The sequence below is a fragment of the Nestor notabilis genome, unplaced genomic scaffold (assembly GCF_000696875.1).
Source record: "Nestor notabilis isolate BGI_N333 unplaced genomic scaffold, ASM69687v1 scaffold9453, whole genome shotgun sequence".
NCBI classification, from domain to species: Eukaryota; Metazoa; Chordata; class Aves; order Psittaciformes; family Psittacidae; genus Nestor; species Nestor notabilis.
The window spans coordinates 124,194-143,409 of NW_009923369.1; the positions used below are offsets into that span (position 1 = coordinate 124,194).

The 19,216-nt window shown below is 51.9% G+C and overlaps 2 protein-coding genes across 2 annotated transcripts in view; one reads left to right on the plus strand and one right to left on the minus strand.

The window, feature by feature from the left end:
• The window catches only part of CDH23 (cadherin-related 23), a gene marked incomplete at its 5' end in the record, with an annotated part of 131,001 nt that extends 122,486 nt beyond the window's left edge, over positions 1 to 8,515 (plus strand). The window contains 6 exons of the mRNA XM_010012102.1: positions 688 to 690; positions 1,790 to 1,939; positions 2,594 to 2,722; positions 2,845 to 2,973; positions 4,575 to 4,802; positions 8,489 to 8,515. Coding sequence (XP_010010404.1) covers positions 688 to 690; positions 1,790 to 1,939; positions 2,594 to 2,722; positions 2,845 to 2,973; positions 4,575 to 4,802; positions 8,489 to 8,515 — 666 coding nt within the window. The remainder of the gene's footprint in view (positions 1 to 687; positions 691 to 1,789; positions 1,940 to 2,593; positions 2,723 to 2,844; positions 2,974 to 4,574; positions 4,803 to 8,488) is intronic.
• Positions 8,516 to 9,884: 1,369 nt separating this feature from the next.
• On the minus strand, positions 9,885 to 15,100 carry LOC104403837 (chromosome unknown open reading frame, human C10orf54; the record flags this gene model as incomplete). Its single annotated transcript, XM_010012103.1, has 6 exons — positions 9,885 to 9,922; positions 10,191 to 10,378; positions 10,854 to 10,881; positions 12,394 to 12,501; positions 13,850 to 13,897; positions 14,645 to 15,100. Coding segments are annotated over 6 exons (866 nt in total), but the record flags the coding sequence as incomplete, so codon positions are not given.
• Positions 15,101 to 19,216: the final 4,116 nt, after the last annotated feature.

The following is a 19,216-nucleotide window of genomic DNA, read 5'->3' on the forward strand; positions in this document are numbered from 1 at the left end:
CAGCAACAACTAAAAACATCGGTGTTATCAGCGTTGTTCCCAGGCTGAAAGTCAAAACCACAGCACTGCACCAGCTACTAAGAAGGAGAAAAAATGACTGCTGTAGCTGAATCTGGGACAGGACCCACCCCTTATTCCATACCATTCACGTTATGCTCAGATCCCACATTTTTCAATATACTATCGCTTTTGTCTCGTATATATATATATATATGTATATACCCCCACACTCACACCCAAAGAGAGATATCATTCCTTAGTCCATGGACCAATCCCTATAGAGCTGCTAAATTCATCCAGTCCATGATGTCAGGCTGCATCTCTTGTAGCAGTCTTTCAGGGCAGGAGGGATGGTGTGTAGTGTTGGGTTGTGTGAAATACTTCACAGTGGTTTATGTTTAAGAGGGTTATATTTGGCAGTTTCAAAGGCAACTGAGTACGGTGGTGATTTGATTTCTCTGCTGGGGCAGGAGGTATGCTGGGTGCACTGGCAAGAAGTTTATCTATTAAAAACGAAGAGACGCACCAACAGAGGAGCCTCTGAACCACTGCAGGGGGTATCTGCAGACCCCAACACTGCTACAACAGGGTGCAGGACTGCCCCTTGCATATGCCTGCACCTCCTTAACCCCCACTAACTCTTGTTTCTTTGTTTTCTCTGTTTTCTCCTCTGCTGTCCTCCAACAGAAGGTAAGCACATCCGTCACACTGGCATCATCGTGGGGGCCAGGATCTATCCCAAACTACATAATGAGCTGTGGAGAGGGACCACACTGGAGGTGTCCAAGCCCATCTCACCAGTACCAGCCTCTGTGACACCCCCCAGGATATGGTGCGGAGCCTGTGGCTGCTGGCGAGCAGAAAGCCCAATGCCCTGATCTGGCATTTGGGACAGCAGCTGCTGGATCCATCACAGCTGCTGAATGGACTCTCCCTGCTCCTGGCTCTCTGCTTTTAATCAGTGGCAACAATAACCAAATCACCCTGAGGCACACAGCTCGCTCCCCAGCTTCCTCTGGGATGTTGTTGCATTCAGCCTGGCCACACCTGGGGCTCGGGGCACCCATAAATAGAGCCCCGGGAACAGAAAGGCTCTTCCTCTCCCATTTCTGTGTCATGTTGCAGCTCTTGGATTACAAATGCTATGAGAGCATTTCCTCTGGGTAATTGTGGCCAAGGTAGCCTGGTCCCCAGTCATCTGCGGATGGGGTGCCTCTCTGAGCATCTCCTGACCAGTCTCTCGCTCACTCATGTGCCTTTTCCCAGGAGGAAGCTCAGGTCTTCTCTATGCCCATCTCACTCTGGTTTAGTTAAATACATGCAGCTCTGTCTTCTTTGTGCCCCTTCAGCTTTTAAGCAAACACTGCCCAACCTTTAGGCTGTGAGTACAGATGAAATTGCTGCTTGTGAAAAGCATAGCAGGAAAGGTTCACCCTGAAGCAGCATGAGTTGCTCTGCCTAGCTATTTGGAGGATAAAAAAGCAGAGGATGCTTCATAGAAAAATGCACCACTGAAAGCTGCAGCACCCTTGCACTTTCTCCAGCCTCTAAGCATCCCTCCACCTCTTCCTCCTTCTCCTATGTGACAGGGATGTAGCTTCAGCTCCTGGCCTCAAATACCTGCACCCATTCCCACATGGAAGGATGGACAACACTCACACTGTTGGCACCGCAGAGGGGTACAGTGGGTCAAGATTTTGCCAGAGCTGTCAGTGTGGCTGTTGATGCTGGGCGGGCAGTGGGCCAGCTCCTGCCCTGGCCCTGCCTGAGCCCTGTGCCATGTCCATAGGTGACCATCACGGTTCTGGACGAGAACGACAACAGCCCCCAGTTTGACATCACCTCCGACTCATCCGTGAGCGTGGCAGAGGACAGCGCTGTTGGCAAGCGGGTGGCCCTGGTCCTGGCCCGTGACCCAGATGCAGGCAGCAACGGGCAGGTAGGGAGCCTGGCACAGCGGGCTAAAGCTGCCTGTAATGCTGTGATAGTGTTTCACTGATGCAAAATGCCTCCATCAGCATCTTCCTAATCCTTTCCCCTCCTCTCCATCCCTGCAAGAGCAAACTGGACATTGATGCCAAAAATTTTGTTTGTGCAGTGTGTACCAGCACTCCCCAATAGAGGCATGCAGCAGGAGGGGAAAAACATCCTCCTCGGGCTGTCTGGGACAAAGGGCTCTGTGGGGCACGTGTCAAAATGAGTCTGACAATTGGAAAACCAGCTGTGGCATCTCCTGCCATGGGGAATGGTTGCGAGGCCGTTGGCAGGCTGAACAGGAAGCTCTCTGACATTTGTTGTTTTCTTTGCCATGCAGACAGATGTTAATGAGGTCCTGTCACCCTCAATACCAAAAACTGCTAGCATCGTAGGAGAGCTTGGATGAGACCAAGGTTGGCACATGGGTGTTTGATTTAGGGTGACTACAATCAGCCAGCACACCCATGGACCCCAACACATTGGACCTTTTAAAATGCTTAGAGACTTCCCCTAGGAGATGCTGGGTTTATTATTGTAGGCTCTCCTTTCTCTCCTTCCTTCTCACAGCATCACATTGTCTTCCTTCTCTATTTTTCTTTTCCCATTATGTTTCCAGGTGACTTTCTCGCTGGCTTCAGGGAACATTGGCCGGGCTTTCGAGATCCGTACCACCAACAACACTTATGGTGAGGTGTTCGTGGCACGGCCACTGGACCGGGAGCTGCTGGATCACTACACCTTACGAGTAAGCACCAAACCACCCTGTTTACCTCCTTTGGCTTCTTCTGGTTTGAGCACTGAGGCTGTTTTCTTGGGGCTGTGAGCTTAAAAATGGCATGTTTCTTGAAAACCCATCCCTGACTGCAGATCCAAGCCTCAGATGGTGGTGTGCCTCCCCGGAGGAAGGAGCACACTCTGCGAGTGAATATCCTCGATGTCAATGACAACCCCCCCATCATCGACAGCCCCTTCGGCTACAATGTGAGCGTGAGTGAGGTGAGCACCCAGCCCTGCTTCTCTCCTTCCATCCCCTCAGCTGCATCGTCCCCACCTGCCCTGTGGTCAGACCTCACCTTGGATGATTTAAGGGTTGGTGGCTCCTTGCAAGCCCTCACCTGTGGTGGCATCCCAGTTTTGGGCTAGGAGAGAGCTCTGCAGTCAACTTAAGCCCATGAGGCTGCAGGGACCAGCAGGGAGAAGTGGCTACACACCAATGGAAATGCCACCAAAGTGACACAGGAGGCAGCGCAGTGCAGAATAGGAATTGCTTTCAGGAAGCAGCTTGGCAAGAGCTAGATAATTAAGCAATAAAACACAATCAGGCGTGAGAAAAGACAACTTATTTCCTGTCAGTTTAATTCCTGGACCGGGGGGTTCTCAATTTGATGATGAAAAATGAAATATGAGTAACAGCCGGTGACACTTAGCTGTGAGGAACTGCTGCTTATGATTAATAGCTTTGCATTAACATTATTGCCCTGTTAGGATTTTCTTATCTATTTAATACACATTCAGAGCTGGTTGAAGAACAGAATTTCTGTTTTGATTTCCCCCGTAATGGGGCCATCCAAAAATAATTAGCTGAGCTCTGAGTCCATTACACAGCCTTCACCTTTGCACGCACACTGGTTTTCACACTCTTCTAGGCTGTGCCAGCCTAGATAGGACCTAATGCACAGCTTTCTGCAACAGGGAATCAAACTGATTCATTGCAATAAATGGGAGATGCTATAACATAAGGACAAATAGGTACAATGTTGGCATGCAGCAGTAGCTGGCTTTGGTGACTTAACAGCAAATATCACCTGTTAGTTTTATTCCATTTCTTTTTGAAAGCTGATGTAGAAAATACATTTAATTTCAGAGTTTTGAGCCAAAAACTATCTGAGCACTCAAGCAAAGGGCAGAACCTTCCATTGCTAAGCCTGTGGCTGATTCTCAGCTGAGCTAGCAGTGGCAGAGCGAGTAGGCTTGTTAAGTTTTTGCATGAAGATGGATCTGTTACAGAATCACAGACTGGTCTGGGTTGGAAGGGACCTTAAAGCTCATCTAGTTCTAGCCCTACTGTCATGGGCAGGGACACCTTCCACTAGACCAGGTTGTTCCAACCCCTGTCCAACCTGGCCTTGAACACTTCCAAGGATGGAGCATCCACAACTTCTCTGGGCAACCTGTTCCAGTGCTTCACCACCCTCATAGTCATACAATCACAAGAATTATTTCATCTTAAATGTAGAACAGTCAAAAGCCACAGCAGCTGGTGAAAGAAATAACCTGGAAAAAACAAACAAACAAAACCATTTCTAGTATAAGCCATATATAAATTACAGGATGAGGATTACAATAAGGGCTTAATGAAACATCGTTTGCAATAAGCACTGCAAAATAGCATCCAGGAACTGGTGAAAGAGACCAGCCTTCTGCTTGGCTGGTGGGTGTTGGAGCAGTGAGTTTGGAACCTCAAGCACCGCAATGCCTGGAAAAAGAGGAAAAATTATATTAGAATTATGTTATTAATTATGTATTTTCAATGTTATGAGGTGCATGTCATCTATGTTGTGTATCTCTGCCACTCACCCTGCCATCTCACCCTGCAGAATGTCGGTGGTGGCACAGCAGTGGCCCAGGTACGTGCCACTGACCGGGACATCGGCCTCAACAGCGTCCTCTCCTACTACATCACCCATGGGAATGAGGACCTAACTTTCCGCATGGACCGTGTCACCGGCGAGATCGCCACCCGGCCGTCCCCACCAGACCGCGAGCGGCAGAGCTTCTACAGCCTGGTGGTCACCGTCGAGGACGAGGGCAACCCCTCCCTGTCGGTGAGCCACCAAAATGTACCTTCCAAGGGAATGATGGAGCTGGGGGCAGCACTGTGGAAAGCGAGCTTAGATACCTATCGTGGAAAGGGGGAGCAGGCACAGGGTGTGATGTTTTGGTGATCTGGGCAATTTGGGTTACGACTCGGAGCCCAAATCTGCTGAGTACAGGTTTGGTTCAGGGCCTCCTTCGGCACATGGTCCTGCAGGACCATCTCTTGCAGTCACCTGGGGAGCTGCTGTCTCCCATCTGTAAATGCCAAAAGTATCATGAGCATCCCAATGGGCAAGTGTGCTGGCAGCTGCAGGATTTGTCCTGCCCACTGATTTCTCACACTCAGATTCTGAAAGGTCTCTGGATGTTGCTCACCCATCCCAGGGCAGGGAGTCACTGGATCAGCAGCTGAACCGTGGTTCAGCTCACCATGGACTGATATGTGTCTGCTCTGGTGCTGGCAAATGAGAAGAGCTCCAGTAATTACTACTACTATAGCTGTTGTGAGACTTGGGCAGCTTCTTGGTCATGTTTCTGGCCATCTGGAGTGCCCTGCCCATGGTGATCAGGATTTGAGCATGCATTTAGGGCCTGATATGAGATCCCGTCCATCATACTTTGGTCTGGGGACATGGCCACCTTGCCTTGTAACTACCAGCCTGCAGGAGTGCACGGTAACTCCATTGCTGCAGCCTGGCTTTTCTCACCCACATGTTCCCCGCTCCACAAATAACAAGTTTCCTTATTTGTGCCTCTAAAGAGGTCTCTGGCATGGGAGGGTCATATGAGCAAATAACATTTGGGGCATTTTCCATCCCTGAGTCTCTCCTAACCCCACGGCTCTGTGGGGATGTGAGTAAGCAACTGTGTGCAGAAAGCAAGCCCAAATTGTGAGATGGGGAGGCGCGACACCCTGCCATCCTTCCTCTCCCCAACCTCTACCTGCAATCTCTTGCCATCTCTCTGATCTCACAGCAGAGCTCTCGCTGCAAAGTCCTGCTCTACATTTTGAGGAAACAGGTTGCAAACAGCAGAGTGAACTGTGGCTTGCAATTCTCACTTCAGGCTTTGCAGTCTCAACTCCTCCATCCTGGGTAGTTCACACACCTTCTTGTGCATCACCATCTTTTTCTTAAGCCATGCTGCCACTGTGGCTTAAATCTAGCAAGTCTCTTCCCCCAAAATTAGAGAAGGCAGCTTTGTGTAACTGCAGCACCCTATACTGCCAGCTCCTCTTTGTCCCCATTGCCCCAGCATCATGGGAGCATTGGTGATGCTGCCGTGATGAGGAATGCCATGTGCTAAACTGGCAAATCCCATTGCCATGGTAATGCCCTCTTCCCTTCCTATTGCCAGAGAGGACAAGTGACACAGCTTATCACTTCACGCTGCCAAAGCAGTGTCCCAGCAGCCTTGCTTGTCCTCAGGGTTTCTGCTGCATGACCACCACATCACCAATGAAAGTTAAGCCAGCAGCAACAATCAAAATCCTGACATGCTGAAGCAAAACAAAGTGTCCAGTGACCTGATTCCTGAGCAGAAAGAAGTTTCAACCCATTTCGGAGCTTGAGGATGCTTAGGTCTTGTGAAAGGCTGTCCTGCATGTCACTTGGGGACTGCTGGCCTCATGCCTGGGTGATGAAATGATGCCTGTCGGGAGTTTGTTGCCTGCTAGAAACTTTGGATTCACAAGTCTGGGCTGGTGCAGTGATGCACAAAAGGGGATTATCGTCTGTAATTTGTGCGTGTACTTCACGTATTTCATGTACTTCAAGACCTGGCCTCCTGAGTATGGGAGAAGCAGAGGATACAGCTGGAAGACTTGGAAGTCCCGTGGTGATCTGTGATATCCAGGATAGCAAAGGTACATGGAAGACTGCCCATCCTCCTGGGAGCTGGAAATGCATAGAAGAAAGGCTAAAATGCTGATGATAAAAGGAAAGCGTTTACCCCAACAAGCACTGCAGGAAAGAAATCCTTTACAAGCTGATGAGCTGCAATTGGAAGGTCCTGGTGTCTTTACATGGGAATTGCAGGAGTCACCTGAGCGATGTTTGTCCCTGGTGCAAGCCTGCAGCTGCCCCTCCTCAGGGTCTGGCCCTGCTCCAGAGTCTTCAGGATGCTTCTGGCAGGAGAAAGAAGGAAGGGAGCTAAGTCACCTACATGTGCTGGAGCTGGACTCCTCCTGATATCCACAGACCCCAGGCACTGGTGCTGCCCTGAGGCAGGGTGGATCAGCAAATCTGCTCAGATGCCTATCTTGCAGCCATGCCGAGCCAGGGCTGCTTCAGCCTCTTCAGTTTCTGTTCCTGTCTGCCCGCTCTGAAACAAGAGTTCAGGTGAAGCACTGCAGCTCCTCACGAGCAGAGGCCCAAGTGCTGATGCAGTGGAAAACAGCCAGCAGCGGGACACCCACTCAGTGTGTGTTCCCAAGCCAGGCACTTGCAAGAGCTGGGGGGGACCCATCAAGGTCCATAAGGGCATCTTGCTGGGTCACCTTCACCATAAGCATCCTGCCCAAAGGTACAGCACCATGCCATCTTCTCCACCACTGTTGAAGCTGAGGTGGAGTGCCAGCACCCACCATGCCAGGGCTCCTGTTCAATGCCTGCAGAGCTATCGCCTCTCTCCCCTAAAAGTCTAGTTTTCCTTCTGGCAAGCTTACCAGGTAGGAAAAGGTCCCTGATGCCACTCAGTGCCCCAACCTGCTGCACCAGTGTTTATGTCAGAGAATGTGGCTGATAGCTCACCTCTGCCTGCCCACCACAGCTGCCTGCAGCACAGGGCATACCAAAAGCAAGATTCCTGCAACACAGAGAGAAACCTGTTTCCAGCAAAGATTTTTTCTGTCATCAAACAGTGCATTCATTAGCAAATGGACTAGGAAAGTGATTGTTCCCCTGTACCTGGCACTGGTGAGGCCGTACCTTGAATCGTGTGTTCAGTTCTGGAGCCCTCACTACAAGAGAGACACTGAGGTGCTGGAGCGGTTCCAGAGAAGGGCAACAAAGCTGGTGAAGGGTCTGGAGAACAAGTCTTACGAGGAGCTGCTGAGGGAACTGGGGTGGTTTAGTCTGGAGAACTGGAGGCTCAGGGGAGACCTTATTGCTCTCTATAACTACCTGAAAGGCGGTTGCAGTGAAGTGGGGTTCGGCCTCTTTTCCCAAGTAACAAGTCAAGAGGTAACAGCCTCAAGCTGCACCAGGGTAGGTTTAGATGGGATATTAGGAAAAATGTCTTCACTTAAAGGGTTGTCAAGCACTGGAACAGGCTGCCCCGGGCAGCGGTGGAGTCACCATCCCTGCAGGTATTTAAAAGACGTGTAGATGCGATGCTTAGGGACATAGTTTAGTGGTAAACTTGGCAGTACTAGGTTAATGTTTGGAACTGATGATCTTCAAGGTGTTTTGCATCCTAAATGATTCTGTGATTTTACGGTGATTCTATGACTTGGAGAGGGTTTCAAAGCAGTTAAGGCCCACGGGCAGGCAAATCCTCTGTGTGCCTTTCCAGCTGCAGCTGCTGGGACAGGGAGAGGGAAGTGCCGGAAGGCACTGGGCGAGCTTTGCCAGCAAAGCCAGGAAAGGGGCTGAGCTGTGGCTGGCAATAAAGCACAAGTCCTGTGCTCAGGAAGTTACGTCTGTAGTGGGGGTGTTGGTGCTGGCTTCTCCTTTATCCCTCTGCCTGCGGCCAGACCATCCTGAAGTTCCTCTTGCTGTAACCAGCACAGGATTAATCAAATCCTGCAGTGGGCCGGGGTGTCCCCTCCCCCTGCAGAGGCAAATGCTGCTTCCTGCAGCCACGTAGCATGAAAATTCAGTGTGCTGCCTGGGATGCTCTGCCCAGGCATGCTGCCTGGTACGGCTATTGCTCAGGTCTGACACTGGTTTTATATGACTAATGTTTATGTTTGTCTAGTGGAAATTTTTCCCCCACTTTACAACAGAAACAGAAGCAACAGAAAACAAAACAAACACAGAAACGCACCCTTCGAGTAAGAGTGTCTACCACAAGGTTTTATGTCCTCGCCAGGGGTTGAGTCATACTGGAGCCTGACCCACGGATTCTTCTGGATAGGCAATGCCAGGGTGCTGTGTTCAGACAGAGGATACTGGGAGGGCACCTGCCAGCGCAGTGCAGGGGCATTGCAGGGTCCTCCAGCACGGCTGAAAGCAGTGGCCCCAGGGACGGGTGCTTTGGCCATGCTGGCTCCAGGAGGGCGGGAAGAAGCCAGCCAGAGCGTTTCCCAGCACCCTCTGCATGCTCCCATGCCTCTGCCCCTCTGCAAGTGCTCTTGGCCACGTCACAGGAACATCCTCCTACACCCTCCAGATGAACTTTCTAATTTACAGGCATTTAAAAAAAAAAGCCCAAAACCAAAACCAAACCAAACCATAAACATCTTTTTTTCTCTTTTAATCAGCACTGATAATGAAAGAAAGATAAACTCCCTTGATCCCAAGCTGAGGATAAATTTGCAGCAGAAATAAGGCTTCTCCCAACATGTGCCCAGCTGAAAAGGCAGCAGCCTTGCATGTCCATGACCATCTCAAAAGGCTGGCAGGGAAGGAGGGTTCCATCAGCGGCAGGGAGCCTCTCCCCTTCCTGTTTTGCAAAGAAAAAGGTAGTACAAGGTTGGCCAGTGACCCTGCTTTGTCTCATGATGGATAAAGTACTTTACCATCCACTCCCAGAGAGGATGTTCAAAGATGCAGGAACAGGCTGATATTGCAGAGCTTAAACCCCTGGCAATAAGTTAAGTCCTTGGGGAGGTTTGTGGATGCAGGTCATCCTTCCTTCCCTACATCCCCAGTTTTCATCTAGCCCATAAAATATGAGCAGTACAAAGCCATGCTCTTCTCCATAGAAATAGTTAAAAACTGAAATCTGGGCAAGAGAGGTTCACTTCCAGCCTCAGGGCAGAGCCAGGACAGGAGGCGAGGGCAGGGCTCCTGCTCCCAGCTTCATTGTTTAATGCTTTGCTGCCCATTGCCGTACTGCCCTCCCCAGGGTCCTGGCTGGATGCATGGCACAGTGGCTGCTCAGCCTCTCCCGGCTGCAGCCGGGGTATGTGGTTTCCTCCTGGGTCTTTACTCTTTGAAGGAATTCGGTGAGTCAGGAACAGGATCTGGAAAAGGATAGACCAGGGGTATTAGTCCAGCTGAGAGCTGTGGGGATCTGCTTTGGCAAGCAGCCAAACTCTGCTTTTGCATGGAAAACAGGCTCTGAGTCCTTTCCATCTTCGAATCCCTGGGACTTGATGTCCCACATAATGCAAAATTTGCAGCCAATATTTAACACTCGTCCCCTTTCCCATTCATCTCCCTGGCTGCCCCTTTCCTTCCCACCCCTCCTGCCATGGCCTCCAGGGGGGCTCAGGATTGCCAGTCACTCACCCAGCGTTGGGAAGAAGCAGTCCCCAGGGCCAGGCGGGGACAGGGGGGTGCCAGGCTCAGAGAGCAGGTGCCGGCCGGACTCGGAGGGCTGCCGGCTGGCCATGTAGGAGAGCTGGGGTCGGAGCTGTGGCTCCATGCTGGCTGAGGGGACCGCCTCAAAGACAGGGTTCTCAATGCCCTGGGCATTGCTGGAGGAGAGGAGAGGAGAGGAGAGGGTATGAGAGGCAGGGATTTGCATTTTTATTTCAGGAGCCTTTTTTATCCCTGGGGATAAAGCTGAGCACTTGGAACAACAAGCAGTGCAGGGAGCAGGTTCAGGCAGCGGCACCTCAGGTGAGAGCAAGCAGGGAGCCCGCTGCAGAGGGGGAAGCTTAGCTGAAAGGCACCCTGGTTTCAAGTTCTGGAGCATGGGAAGATGTGTGCCCCTGGCACAGGCAAAAAGAAAGGAGGCACTTCCCATTCCAAACAAGGGAAGAGGAACAGTGGCTGACTGGAAAAGGACAAGATTACAGGTATGGGTGCCACAAGCATCCCCTTCACCTTAGTGGGCTGAAGATACATGCTGGCTTCAAGGGGAGGGGAGGACCCTTGCAGGGTCCAGGATGCAGGCAGAGGGGTGTGCGAGGAGGTTGAGGGGAGCTGGAAGCACATAGGTTTCCTCACCTCTCCATCCTGACAAGCTCATGAGCACCTGCCAAAGACAAAACAGTTGGTGTGAGTGCTGGCAGCATGGAGCCCAGTGTCAAACCCAGACCCACTACCAGCGCTTTCTGGTTGTCTCATCCACATGCAATTCCTCCTCTTCCTCTGCATCCCTCACACCCTTCCCCCTTCTTTGGCATCAGCCCCTTCTTTGCTCCCAAATCTCCTTCTGCAGTCTCCCACCTTGCTTACTCCCCAGCCTGGCCTCCTTCTGGACTGAAACCACAGCCTGTGAAGAAGGGGGAAGGAGGCACCTATGCCAATGCAAGGTGAGGTGAGCATGGTGCAGTATCTAGGCTGCAGCCTGGTCCTGCTTGTGCCCAGATCACCCACCACCTGCTTGTGACACCCTCCTGGGGCTCTGCAAAATGCCACCCCAGCATTTGGTTACCCTATGTTTGTCCAGGCAGCACCCTGTTATTGATCACCTCACCCTTCTTGCCACAGCAGATCCTGCAGGCTGTGTTAGTCAGGTGTGCTGGATTTCTGCATGGCACATGGCATCTTGAGCTGAGATGCACAAGATTTGGCTCAGACCGTGCTGATGGGAAGCACCTGGTAAAAATAACCTGTAGCTTACCTAGTCCAAGACACACAGAAGCAAATTCCCCTGGGAATTTGCCTGCCTTCTTGGGTTAAATAGCATCCAGGTGATGCTTTGCAGCAGAGAATAGAAGCTGCATCCTGGCCACAGCAAAATGGGTGCATGAAGACATGCAGCCAGTCTTTTCAGCCTGAGATGGATGTCGAAAGCACAGTTCCCATTCTCGTGCCAGCATCGCATCCACTGCTGCTGCAAAACCCACTTCTCCAAAGGGTTTGCTCAGACCCAGGCAGCTGCCCACTGAGCTCGGTGAGAGAAACCGCAGGGCCCCTGGCTTGCCCAAGGCCTGATGAAATGGCTCTCTTGGTTAAGGTGGTGCCCCTTTCTGCTTAATTACTGAAATCACTGGGAGCCAAGCATGGGCAGGAGCTGGCAGCATCTTGGCACTGCCTGGTTTTCTACGGCTGGGGCAGTGGGGGGAGATCTGGCTTGCTGTAGTCCTATTGCCATAGACATGTAAGGGGTCGAGAAAAAGAATGAATAATGCTTTTTCATTCACTTAGAAGGCAAAGCTTCCATTTCAGGTGTAACGATAGATGACTAAATGAGCCAGCTCTTGCAGGGGATGGGGAGGAAAGTGCTCAGCATGGAGGGATCCTGGCAACATCTTTGGAATCTCAGTGCCCCCAGCATGCTCCCTGGGTGCGTTGCAGGCATCAGAGTTCCCCTTCCCACCCTACACTCCTCACCTGCAGCCTGCAGGCACGGCTGGCCCTTCCCAGAACAGCTTTGCAGGAGGCATCTGGCAGCGACTTGTCTTTGGGCCACCTAACACTGTGCCCATGGGCAGCTGAACCAGCTGATCCCAGTGGGACACATCCCATCCCATAAAAGCCATGCTGACACAGAGATGAGATGGCTGTCCCTGCCAGCAGCTGGCAAGGGGAAGGTACGTACGTCTGCTGCTGACAGCTTGTCTCTGCTTGTAAATCAGGAGCAAGATGAGGGGCAGGCAGAGGATGCCCACAATGCAGGCGCCTGTTGCCAGTGCAGCAGCTGTGATATCTGCAACACAAGAGAGCAGAGCTGGAGCGGGTGGTGGAGAGAACTCACCTTACATTGCCTCAATTTCCTCAAGCCATACCAGATGCATGGGGCAACACCAGTGTTGCCCCACACCTGATGCTGTGAGACTTCCACAGACATGGGTGGTCCATTTCTAGCCGGGATTCATGCTGGGATGCATTGCCTGTTCCAGAGATAAGCCCTGAGGCATCAGTTTAGGACATTTACCAAAATCCTCCATTGCTGGAGGACATCCCAAGGTCTGTCTTTGTTCTTCTAGATACGAGGAGAGAAGCAGGGGCCCTGATAAAGCCCTTTGAAGTCAGCAGAAAGGCTCCCAGCAATTTCAAAGAGTGCTGACTCCAAACCATGGCCAGCTTGTCAAAATCAGGCTGCCTCAAAGTACTCAGGCATCAAAGGGCTTGTTACTCAAGGCCTCTGCTAACAAACGTGCCGCTGCATAGTACTATCCATAGAGGCTCCCCAGAAAGGCTGGCAGCCTTCAGGCATGTGCGTGGCCATCGAGGTCCATGTGGGATGGCTTGTGGCAGGGTCAAGGGCTGCCTAAATCAAGAGGAAATTCAGCTCAAGCCCTTCTCTTGCATATCCATCTGGGGAAGCAACTTCTTGCTCCGTGTGTGTGGTTTGGGAGGAGGGGGTGTTTCCCCTTTTCTCTTTTGCCTGGCAGGACAGGGTGTCCCAGCACTGAGGGGTTGAGGCAGAAACCACTACTCGTGGGGATCAGGGGGCAGTTTCCCATGGGTGGGCTGGCCCCAACCATGCTGCAAAACAATTTTAGCAAAATCTGACCATTTATTACCCCAGCAAACAGGGGTAGATAGACAGGACAATCCTCCAAGCCGCCACCTGCCTAGTGAAGTGTAGGCACCTTCAGCATTTAGTCATTGTCTGAGCACTCTAACAAGATTTGGGTTTCCCCTGCTAGAGCATCTCTGCTTGGGGCGAGGGGGCATGAGCTTGGGATGATGGCAGGGACTTGTAAGAGGTTCCTGCAACTCTTTACCTTTCTGTCCCTTCCTATCTGCTCATGGCAGTGGCCACTAAATCCCCAAGCATGTTTTGTGCAGGCTCAGGTGATTTATAACCCCAGGGTGAATGATCCCCACAGGCTTCAGGGCAGTCATATCCAGGTTATGGGCCAAAAGAGGCTCTCCTCAGCCTGAGGATGTGCCTGTCAGATGCACCCATGGGGACAGCTTCAGAAATCACTCTCCCAACACCCGACTGTGAGTTTGCATCTGGACACTGGTGTGTTTACTGCAAGCAGGCATCCCTAGGAAAATACATATGTGAGCAAAGCATTGGAGAGGTGGTTTTTTCCCTTTACCTTTGCTGGTGGCAGTATGAAACGTGCAGTTTTGAAGCCCTCCTCTGCCTGTGGAGGAAAAAAGCATGTTAAATCTCAAGTGATTTGCTCAGGTACCACATTGCTCCTGATAGCTGTGCTTGCCTTTGCTCACCAGTGTTGAGAAAATCAGCCCAGAGCATCCCAAAAGCAAGAGTTTTATCCTGGGAAACTTACACCAAGATTCCTACTGTGAGACCCATTTTCCCTCATGGCAGCATGGCCTGGCCCTTTTTGGTTTTTTTAGTCTAAATGAAAAACTTTCTCTCCTAACACTGCAAATCAAGGGCAGGAGGTGCCTTCCCCTCCATTCTCACACCTCCTGGGCAGCTCTGCTCACTGGGCTGCTGCCCTGAGATTATCTACAAGCCCTGCATCCCAAGCAATGCTTGCAGTCCTCACTCAGCCTTGGATGACCAGCCAGCTCCTTTTATGCTGAGGTTTGTTTTCCTCTCTTCCAGAAAGAGGTTGAAGAAGATCAGTGAAACTATGTAGCATGGATTTTATTGTGTTCCAGCCTCTTGATTTATTTTTTCTTTTTCTTTTTTTTTTCTTCCCTTCTAATGTTCCAATGCTCTCTGGCCCTAATTCAAACCCCCAACATCTGCTGCTCTTTGATTCTTGCAACATGGCTTTGGCTTTCAGCATCAGCTTGCCCTGCCTCCCCAGCCCTGATGCTGCACCCTGGCATCCCCCACCAGCCCTTATCTGCCGCCTTGCCCTGACGCACCCCGTCATGGTTGCAGGACTGGCAGGGGCTTCCCTTGCCCCCCTCACCTTGCTGGATCTGTAGCTCCACAAAGCCATGAGCGACCTGCAGGGTGTGGGGCTTGCCGTGCTCCCGCCTGGCCTCCACAGCATAGCAGCAGTAATTCCCACTATCCTGCAGCGTCAGGTTCATCACCACAATGTGGAAGGCTCCGTGGTGGTCCGGGACAAACTCCACCCCATGGTGGCTGGCTTGCCCCCCAACAGGGGATTTTTGGGTGCCATTGCCCAGCAGCTCGTGGTGCCTGCCCAGGTCGTGGTGCAGCTCCTTCTCAGTGACGTTGCGGATGTGCTGCTTCTCAGAGCAGCTCTGGTCACCGTTGCTGCTGAAGTACCAGGTTTTGTAGAGCAGGTCATGGCGGTCAGCAAGGGGACCGCTGATCCGGCAGGTCAGGGTGACGTTCTGGCCCTCAGGGCAGACGCACAGTGAGTATGGGGTGGTGATGAGAAAAGCTGCTGGTCCTCCTGCCGGGAAGAAGGCACAGTGGATGACTCAGACCCTACAGCCCTGGGTTTACCCCGAGTTCATAGCAAAATGGGAATCCTTCCCCAGACAAGCACTGCAACCCAACGAGCTGTGTTGGCAGAGGGATGGCTAGGGGCTGCAGAGAGCAACCGGCATCAACACCAGCCTGCAGGCAGAGGGAAAAATCTTCACCATGCCTTTAGGTCAAGAAAACTCATGAGCTCTCCATATCCTGAGACAAGGGAGACGGGAAGCACAATGTGAGCCCTTTGCTTGCTCTGTAGCAACATCCCAGCAGGGCTGGGAGCAAAACTTCACCCTAGAAATAAGCCCTGTGGGAGAGGCATGCTTTAAGTACATCTGAGCATCAGTTTCATGACAGCAGCAGGGAGGCAGAAGTTTGCACAGGGCCACCAGAGCTGGCAGAGGTGTGTGGCAGGGCAGCAGAGGTCTGCTACAGGGCACCAGACCTCTGCAAAGCATGCAGAGGATGAGAATTGGGGCAGCAGGGTACGGCTCGTGAATGAGGAAATACAAGTGCTGCTGAGACAGCTGCAAAAGAAAAATAAAAGAGGGGGAGAAAAAAAGAAAAAGAAAACAGCAAGGAGGAGCTCACACCACTCACCCCCCCCCTCCCCCGAGATCAGGCAGGGAGCAGGTCCCACCCTGGTTGTTTTTCAGCCCTCGGGAGGAGAAGGGGGAACTGGCCAATGCTGACTGTGACGAGCTGTGTGAAAATGAAAACAATTTGCAGAAAGAAATCCCTGAGCACTGCTGGCTGCAAAACATGAGCAGGAGGCCTGGCAGAGAGGCGGGAGCAAGGGGTGCACCATGGCGTTACTGGTCCCATCCCAGCATGCCAGTGGAGGGTACTGGTGGGTAAGGGAAGCTGTTCATCAGGGGAGAGAAACGAGCAAAGACAGGCAGGTCTTTGGTGCTCTGGCCCCATCACTGCTTTGTGTTTGCAGAAGTGCAAACATCATTTTCGAAAGCTGAAGTAAAAGCAGATTCTGGGTTCATTTTCTTCAAACTGTTGGGAAAACAAAGTTCCTGGGGCTGGTTCGCAACAGAGAAGATGGTATGAAGCAAATGTTCTTTTATTTTGGTAACATCCTGTTGTGCCATTAGCTCTGCCACTGTTTCGCTTTGAGGTTTTTCACTTGCTATACTGAGCAGGCATCAACCATAGGCAGGGTGTGCTGTGCCTGCCTGCAAGCCATCCAGCTGGTCGAGAGGCTCCCCATCGCTGAGCTCCCTGGAGGCAGGGTCACCATGTCACTGCCCGGCACAGGGCTCCGTTTGAGAGAGCGAAACTGAAAATGTCCCCCATGCCTTCCACCTCTTGTGGATATTTATGGGTGTTAAGATGACAGTGTAAGAACAGCCATGAAGTCCCTGAGTCCCAGCAGGCTGCCTGAGGGTGCTTTGCAGGGAGAGGGTGCTGTGGCAAGAGCATCTGCCCCACCAGACCCCCCTGGTTTGCAGCACAGGGTGCTGAGTAGTCCTGTAGAGCTGAGGACAGTGTGACATTTGCCAAACTGCTCCATCTAATCACACCGGCTTCCTTCAGGTGCCTCAGCCTGCTCCCGATGGTGTGCGCAGCAGCGTATCCCCAGGGCTACGCTGGGGCAGCAGTTTGTGTGGCCTGAGCTCAACAGTGCCTAGTTTGTGCTTGTTTCCAAGCCCCAGCTGCTCCTCATCCTCAGATGCTGCTGGGGCCAGGACGCTTGACTAGGCTGGCCGGGTTTTGGCATGCAGCAGAGGGGGTCCCCCACCTCCTTGCCAGCACTGAGCACAAAAGGCACCTCTGATGTGTTTCTCAATACCTGCCACAACGGGAAGTGCCCCATTCACATCGGGGTTCCCCCGGGAGCCAGAGGAAGGGAAGCCAGGCCTCTATTGGAGGAAGCCACACTTCCAACACCTTGCAAAAGTATCTGCAGGAGTCTTTGTTTTCCACACAGCCCCTCAAATAAAACGGGGCCATCCCGCGCATCCCGCACAGCCTGCAAACCCCTGCCTCACTGAGCCATCCAGCCTCCACCTCCGGGGCTTGATGGGAACCGTCTGGATAGAAAGTCAGCACAGCCCGTGCTTTCAGCAGCGGCGCCCAGCCGCGGGGGGGGGCGGGGGGGAGCAGAGGTTAACCACGTGTGCAAAGCCTTCAGCATTACCGACTTCCCTTCTCCCAAGCAGGGGAAGGCTTGCAAAAGACATCAAGTAGAGGAGAAAACAGCTGGGAGAGGAGAGCGGGCAAGGCATAGTTTGCCCCGTAGCAGCGCCAGGGAGGTTGCTCCCTCCCTAAGATGTAATGAGGCTTTTATATCTGTGTTAGATGCCAGATGGTACCCGGAGGAAATGTCTTCTATCAGCATCTTTGCACTAAAGCTTATGGATCTTAATCTCCCCCGGGTGCTTTGGGCTTCTTCCATGCCCAGACCCCAGGTCTGGCTCCATCCTATCCTGGTCGCATCATTCCCTTTGAAGTCAGCACTGCTGCCAAATGCCAAAATAAAGCCAGATGCCCATCTCTGCATATCTCCAGCTGAGAGAGCCTGGACCCATCAGGGTCCAAGCAGAGAGCTATTGTCTTGTCACCATCTGTTAAAGACAGAGGAGGGCTCAAGTGGGTGCCAAAAGTGCCCCTCTTCCTCTTTGGCACCTCAGTATCTTGGGCTCCTAACTGCAGCGTTGCATTGGTGCAGCACAGAGCATGGTGCAGCGCTGGTACATGCCCAGTGCTAGCACCACTGTCTAGCTTGAAACCTGTGAGCTCTCCTTCCAGAGAAAATGAAGTGCAAAAAAATGCTAATGCCAAGGAAGCTGTGTTGCTCTACCAACCAACAGCTTAAATAAAACAGGATTGTATGCCAAATTCTTGGTTTGGTAACCAAAAGCCTCTCCTGGCTGCTTCTCCTGACTTTAGTCCCCTGCTCTGACAAGCAGCTGGTTGATTTACAACCCTGTGGCTTACAGAAGTGATTTCTACATCATGCCACCTCTTTCCACTCCAGGGCAATCTGGATTGAGGGCTGCAGCCTTTGGAGGAGCTCACCCACAGCAATGGAGGGTTTGTCAGATTGAGAGTGACTGCTCAGTGTCAAAGTGAGGAAACCAGTTTTAATTCCTCTTGTGAGAACTCTTGTAACAGCCTCACATGAAAGTGCCACAAGGTGTCATTATGCTTCAGAGTTACCAGCCAGGTGAGATGTGCAGGGGCATCCATACCTCAGCACAAGTACTTAGAGCAGGAAAGAAAAAGAAAAAAAGTCTTACTGAAGATGCTTGAGACACCTGTGTTAATGGCCCTCATCTCCTGCACCTGGAGAAGCCAAATAGTTTTTTACCTGCAGAGCTGCTCCCTGGGTGCATCATCCAGGTCATGGGAAGAGCAGCCTGGAACTATTTGTACTCACTGGAGGGTCCTGCCTTGCTCCTCTTTCAGCACAGCTTGGCTCGGGGATGGAATCCCAATGCTGAGTTTGCACTTTGAATGCAATTTTGGAAAGCCAGGCTCAGCTGTCATCCTTTGGGTGGAGAGGTGCCACTTCTCCATCCACCTAGCTGCCAGCGTCCCCAAACCCCATAGGAGCAGGACATCTCCAAGGGCTCTACTTCTCCATCAAGCCCTGCTAGAATTAGCTGGGGGTTCAGAAAGTTTTGGCAGGCACAGTTGCACAAAGCTCAGTAACTCTGGCACCAGGCTCATGTTGAACATCAGTGTCCGAGGTTGCTCCTTTGCAGAAGGTTTGATGTTCAGTCCCAGCATCCTAGATGGATAAATTAAATAATCCAAAGCGCCACAGAGATGCTGAGAATCGCTCCTGGATGTTGAGAAATGCTCAAATGAGAAGCAAAGCAAATCCACACCAACCTTGCTGTCCCAGAGAAGAAGGGGCAGTGGGGGCATAATTTCTTCCTGGGGATGTGCTGGCAGAAATGCTGGAGGTGGTCACTTTGTCTTCCCAGGGCAGAAGGAGAAGCCATGCCCAACAGGATGCTCATCCCCTGCTTGCGCAGGGCAAGGTGAGACCACGGTCCTTCCCAGCTTCGTTCTCTGCCCCTTCGTCCACAGATGAACTGGAGTTTTAACTGCCACCGCCCCTGTTCCACTA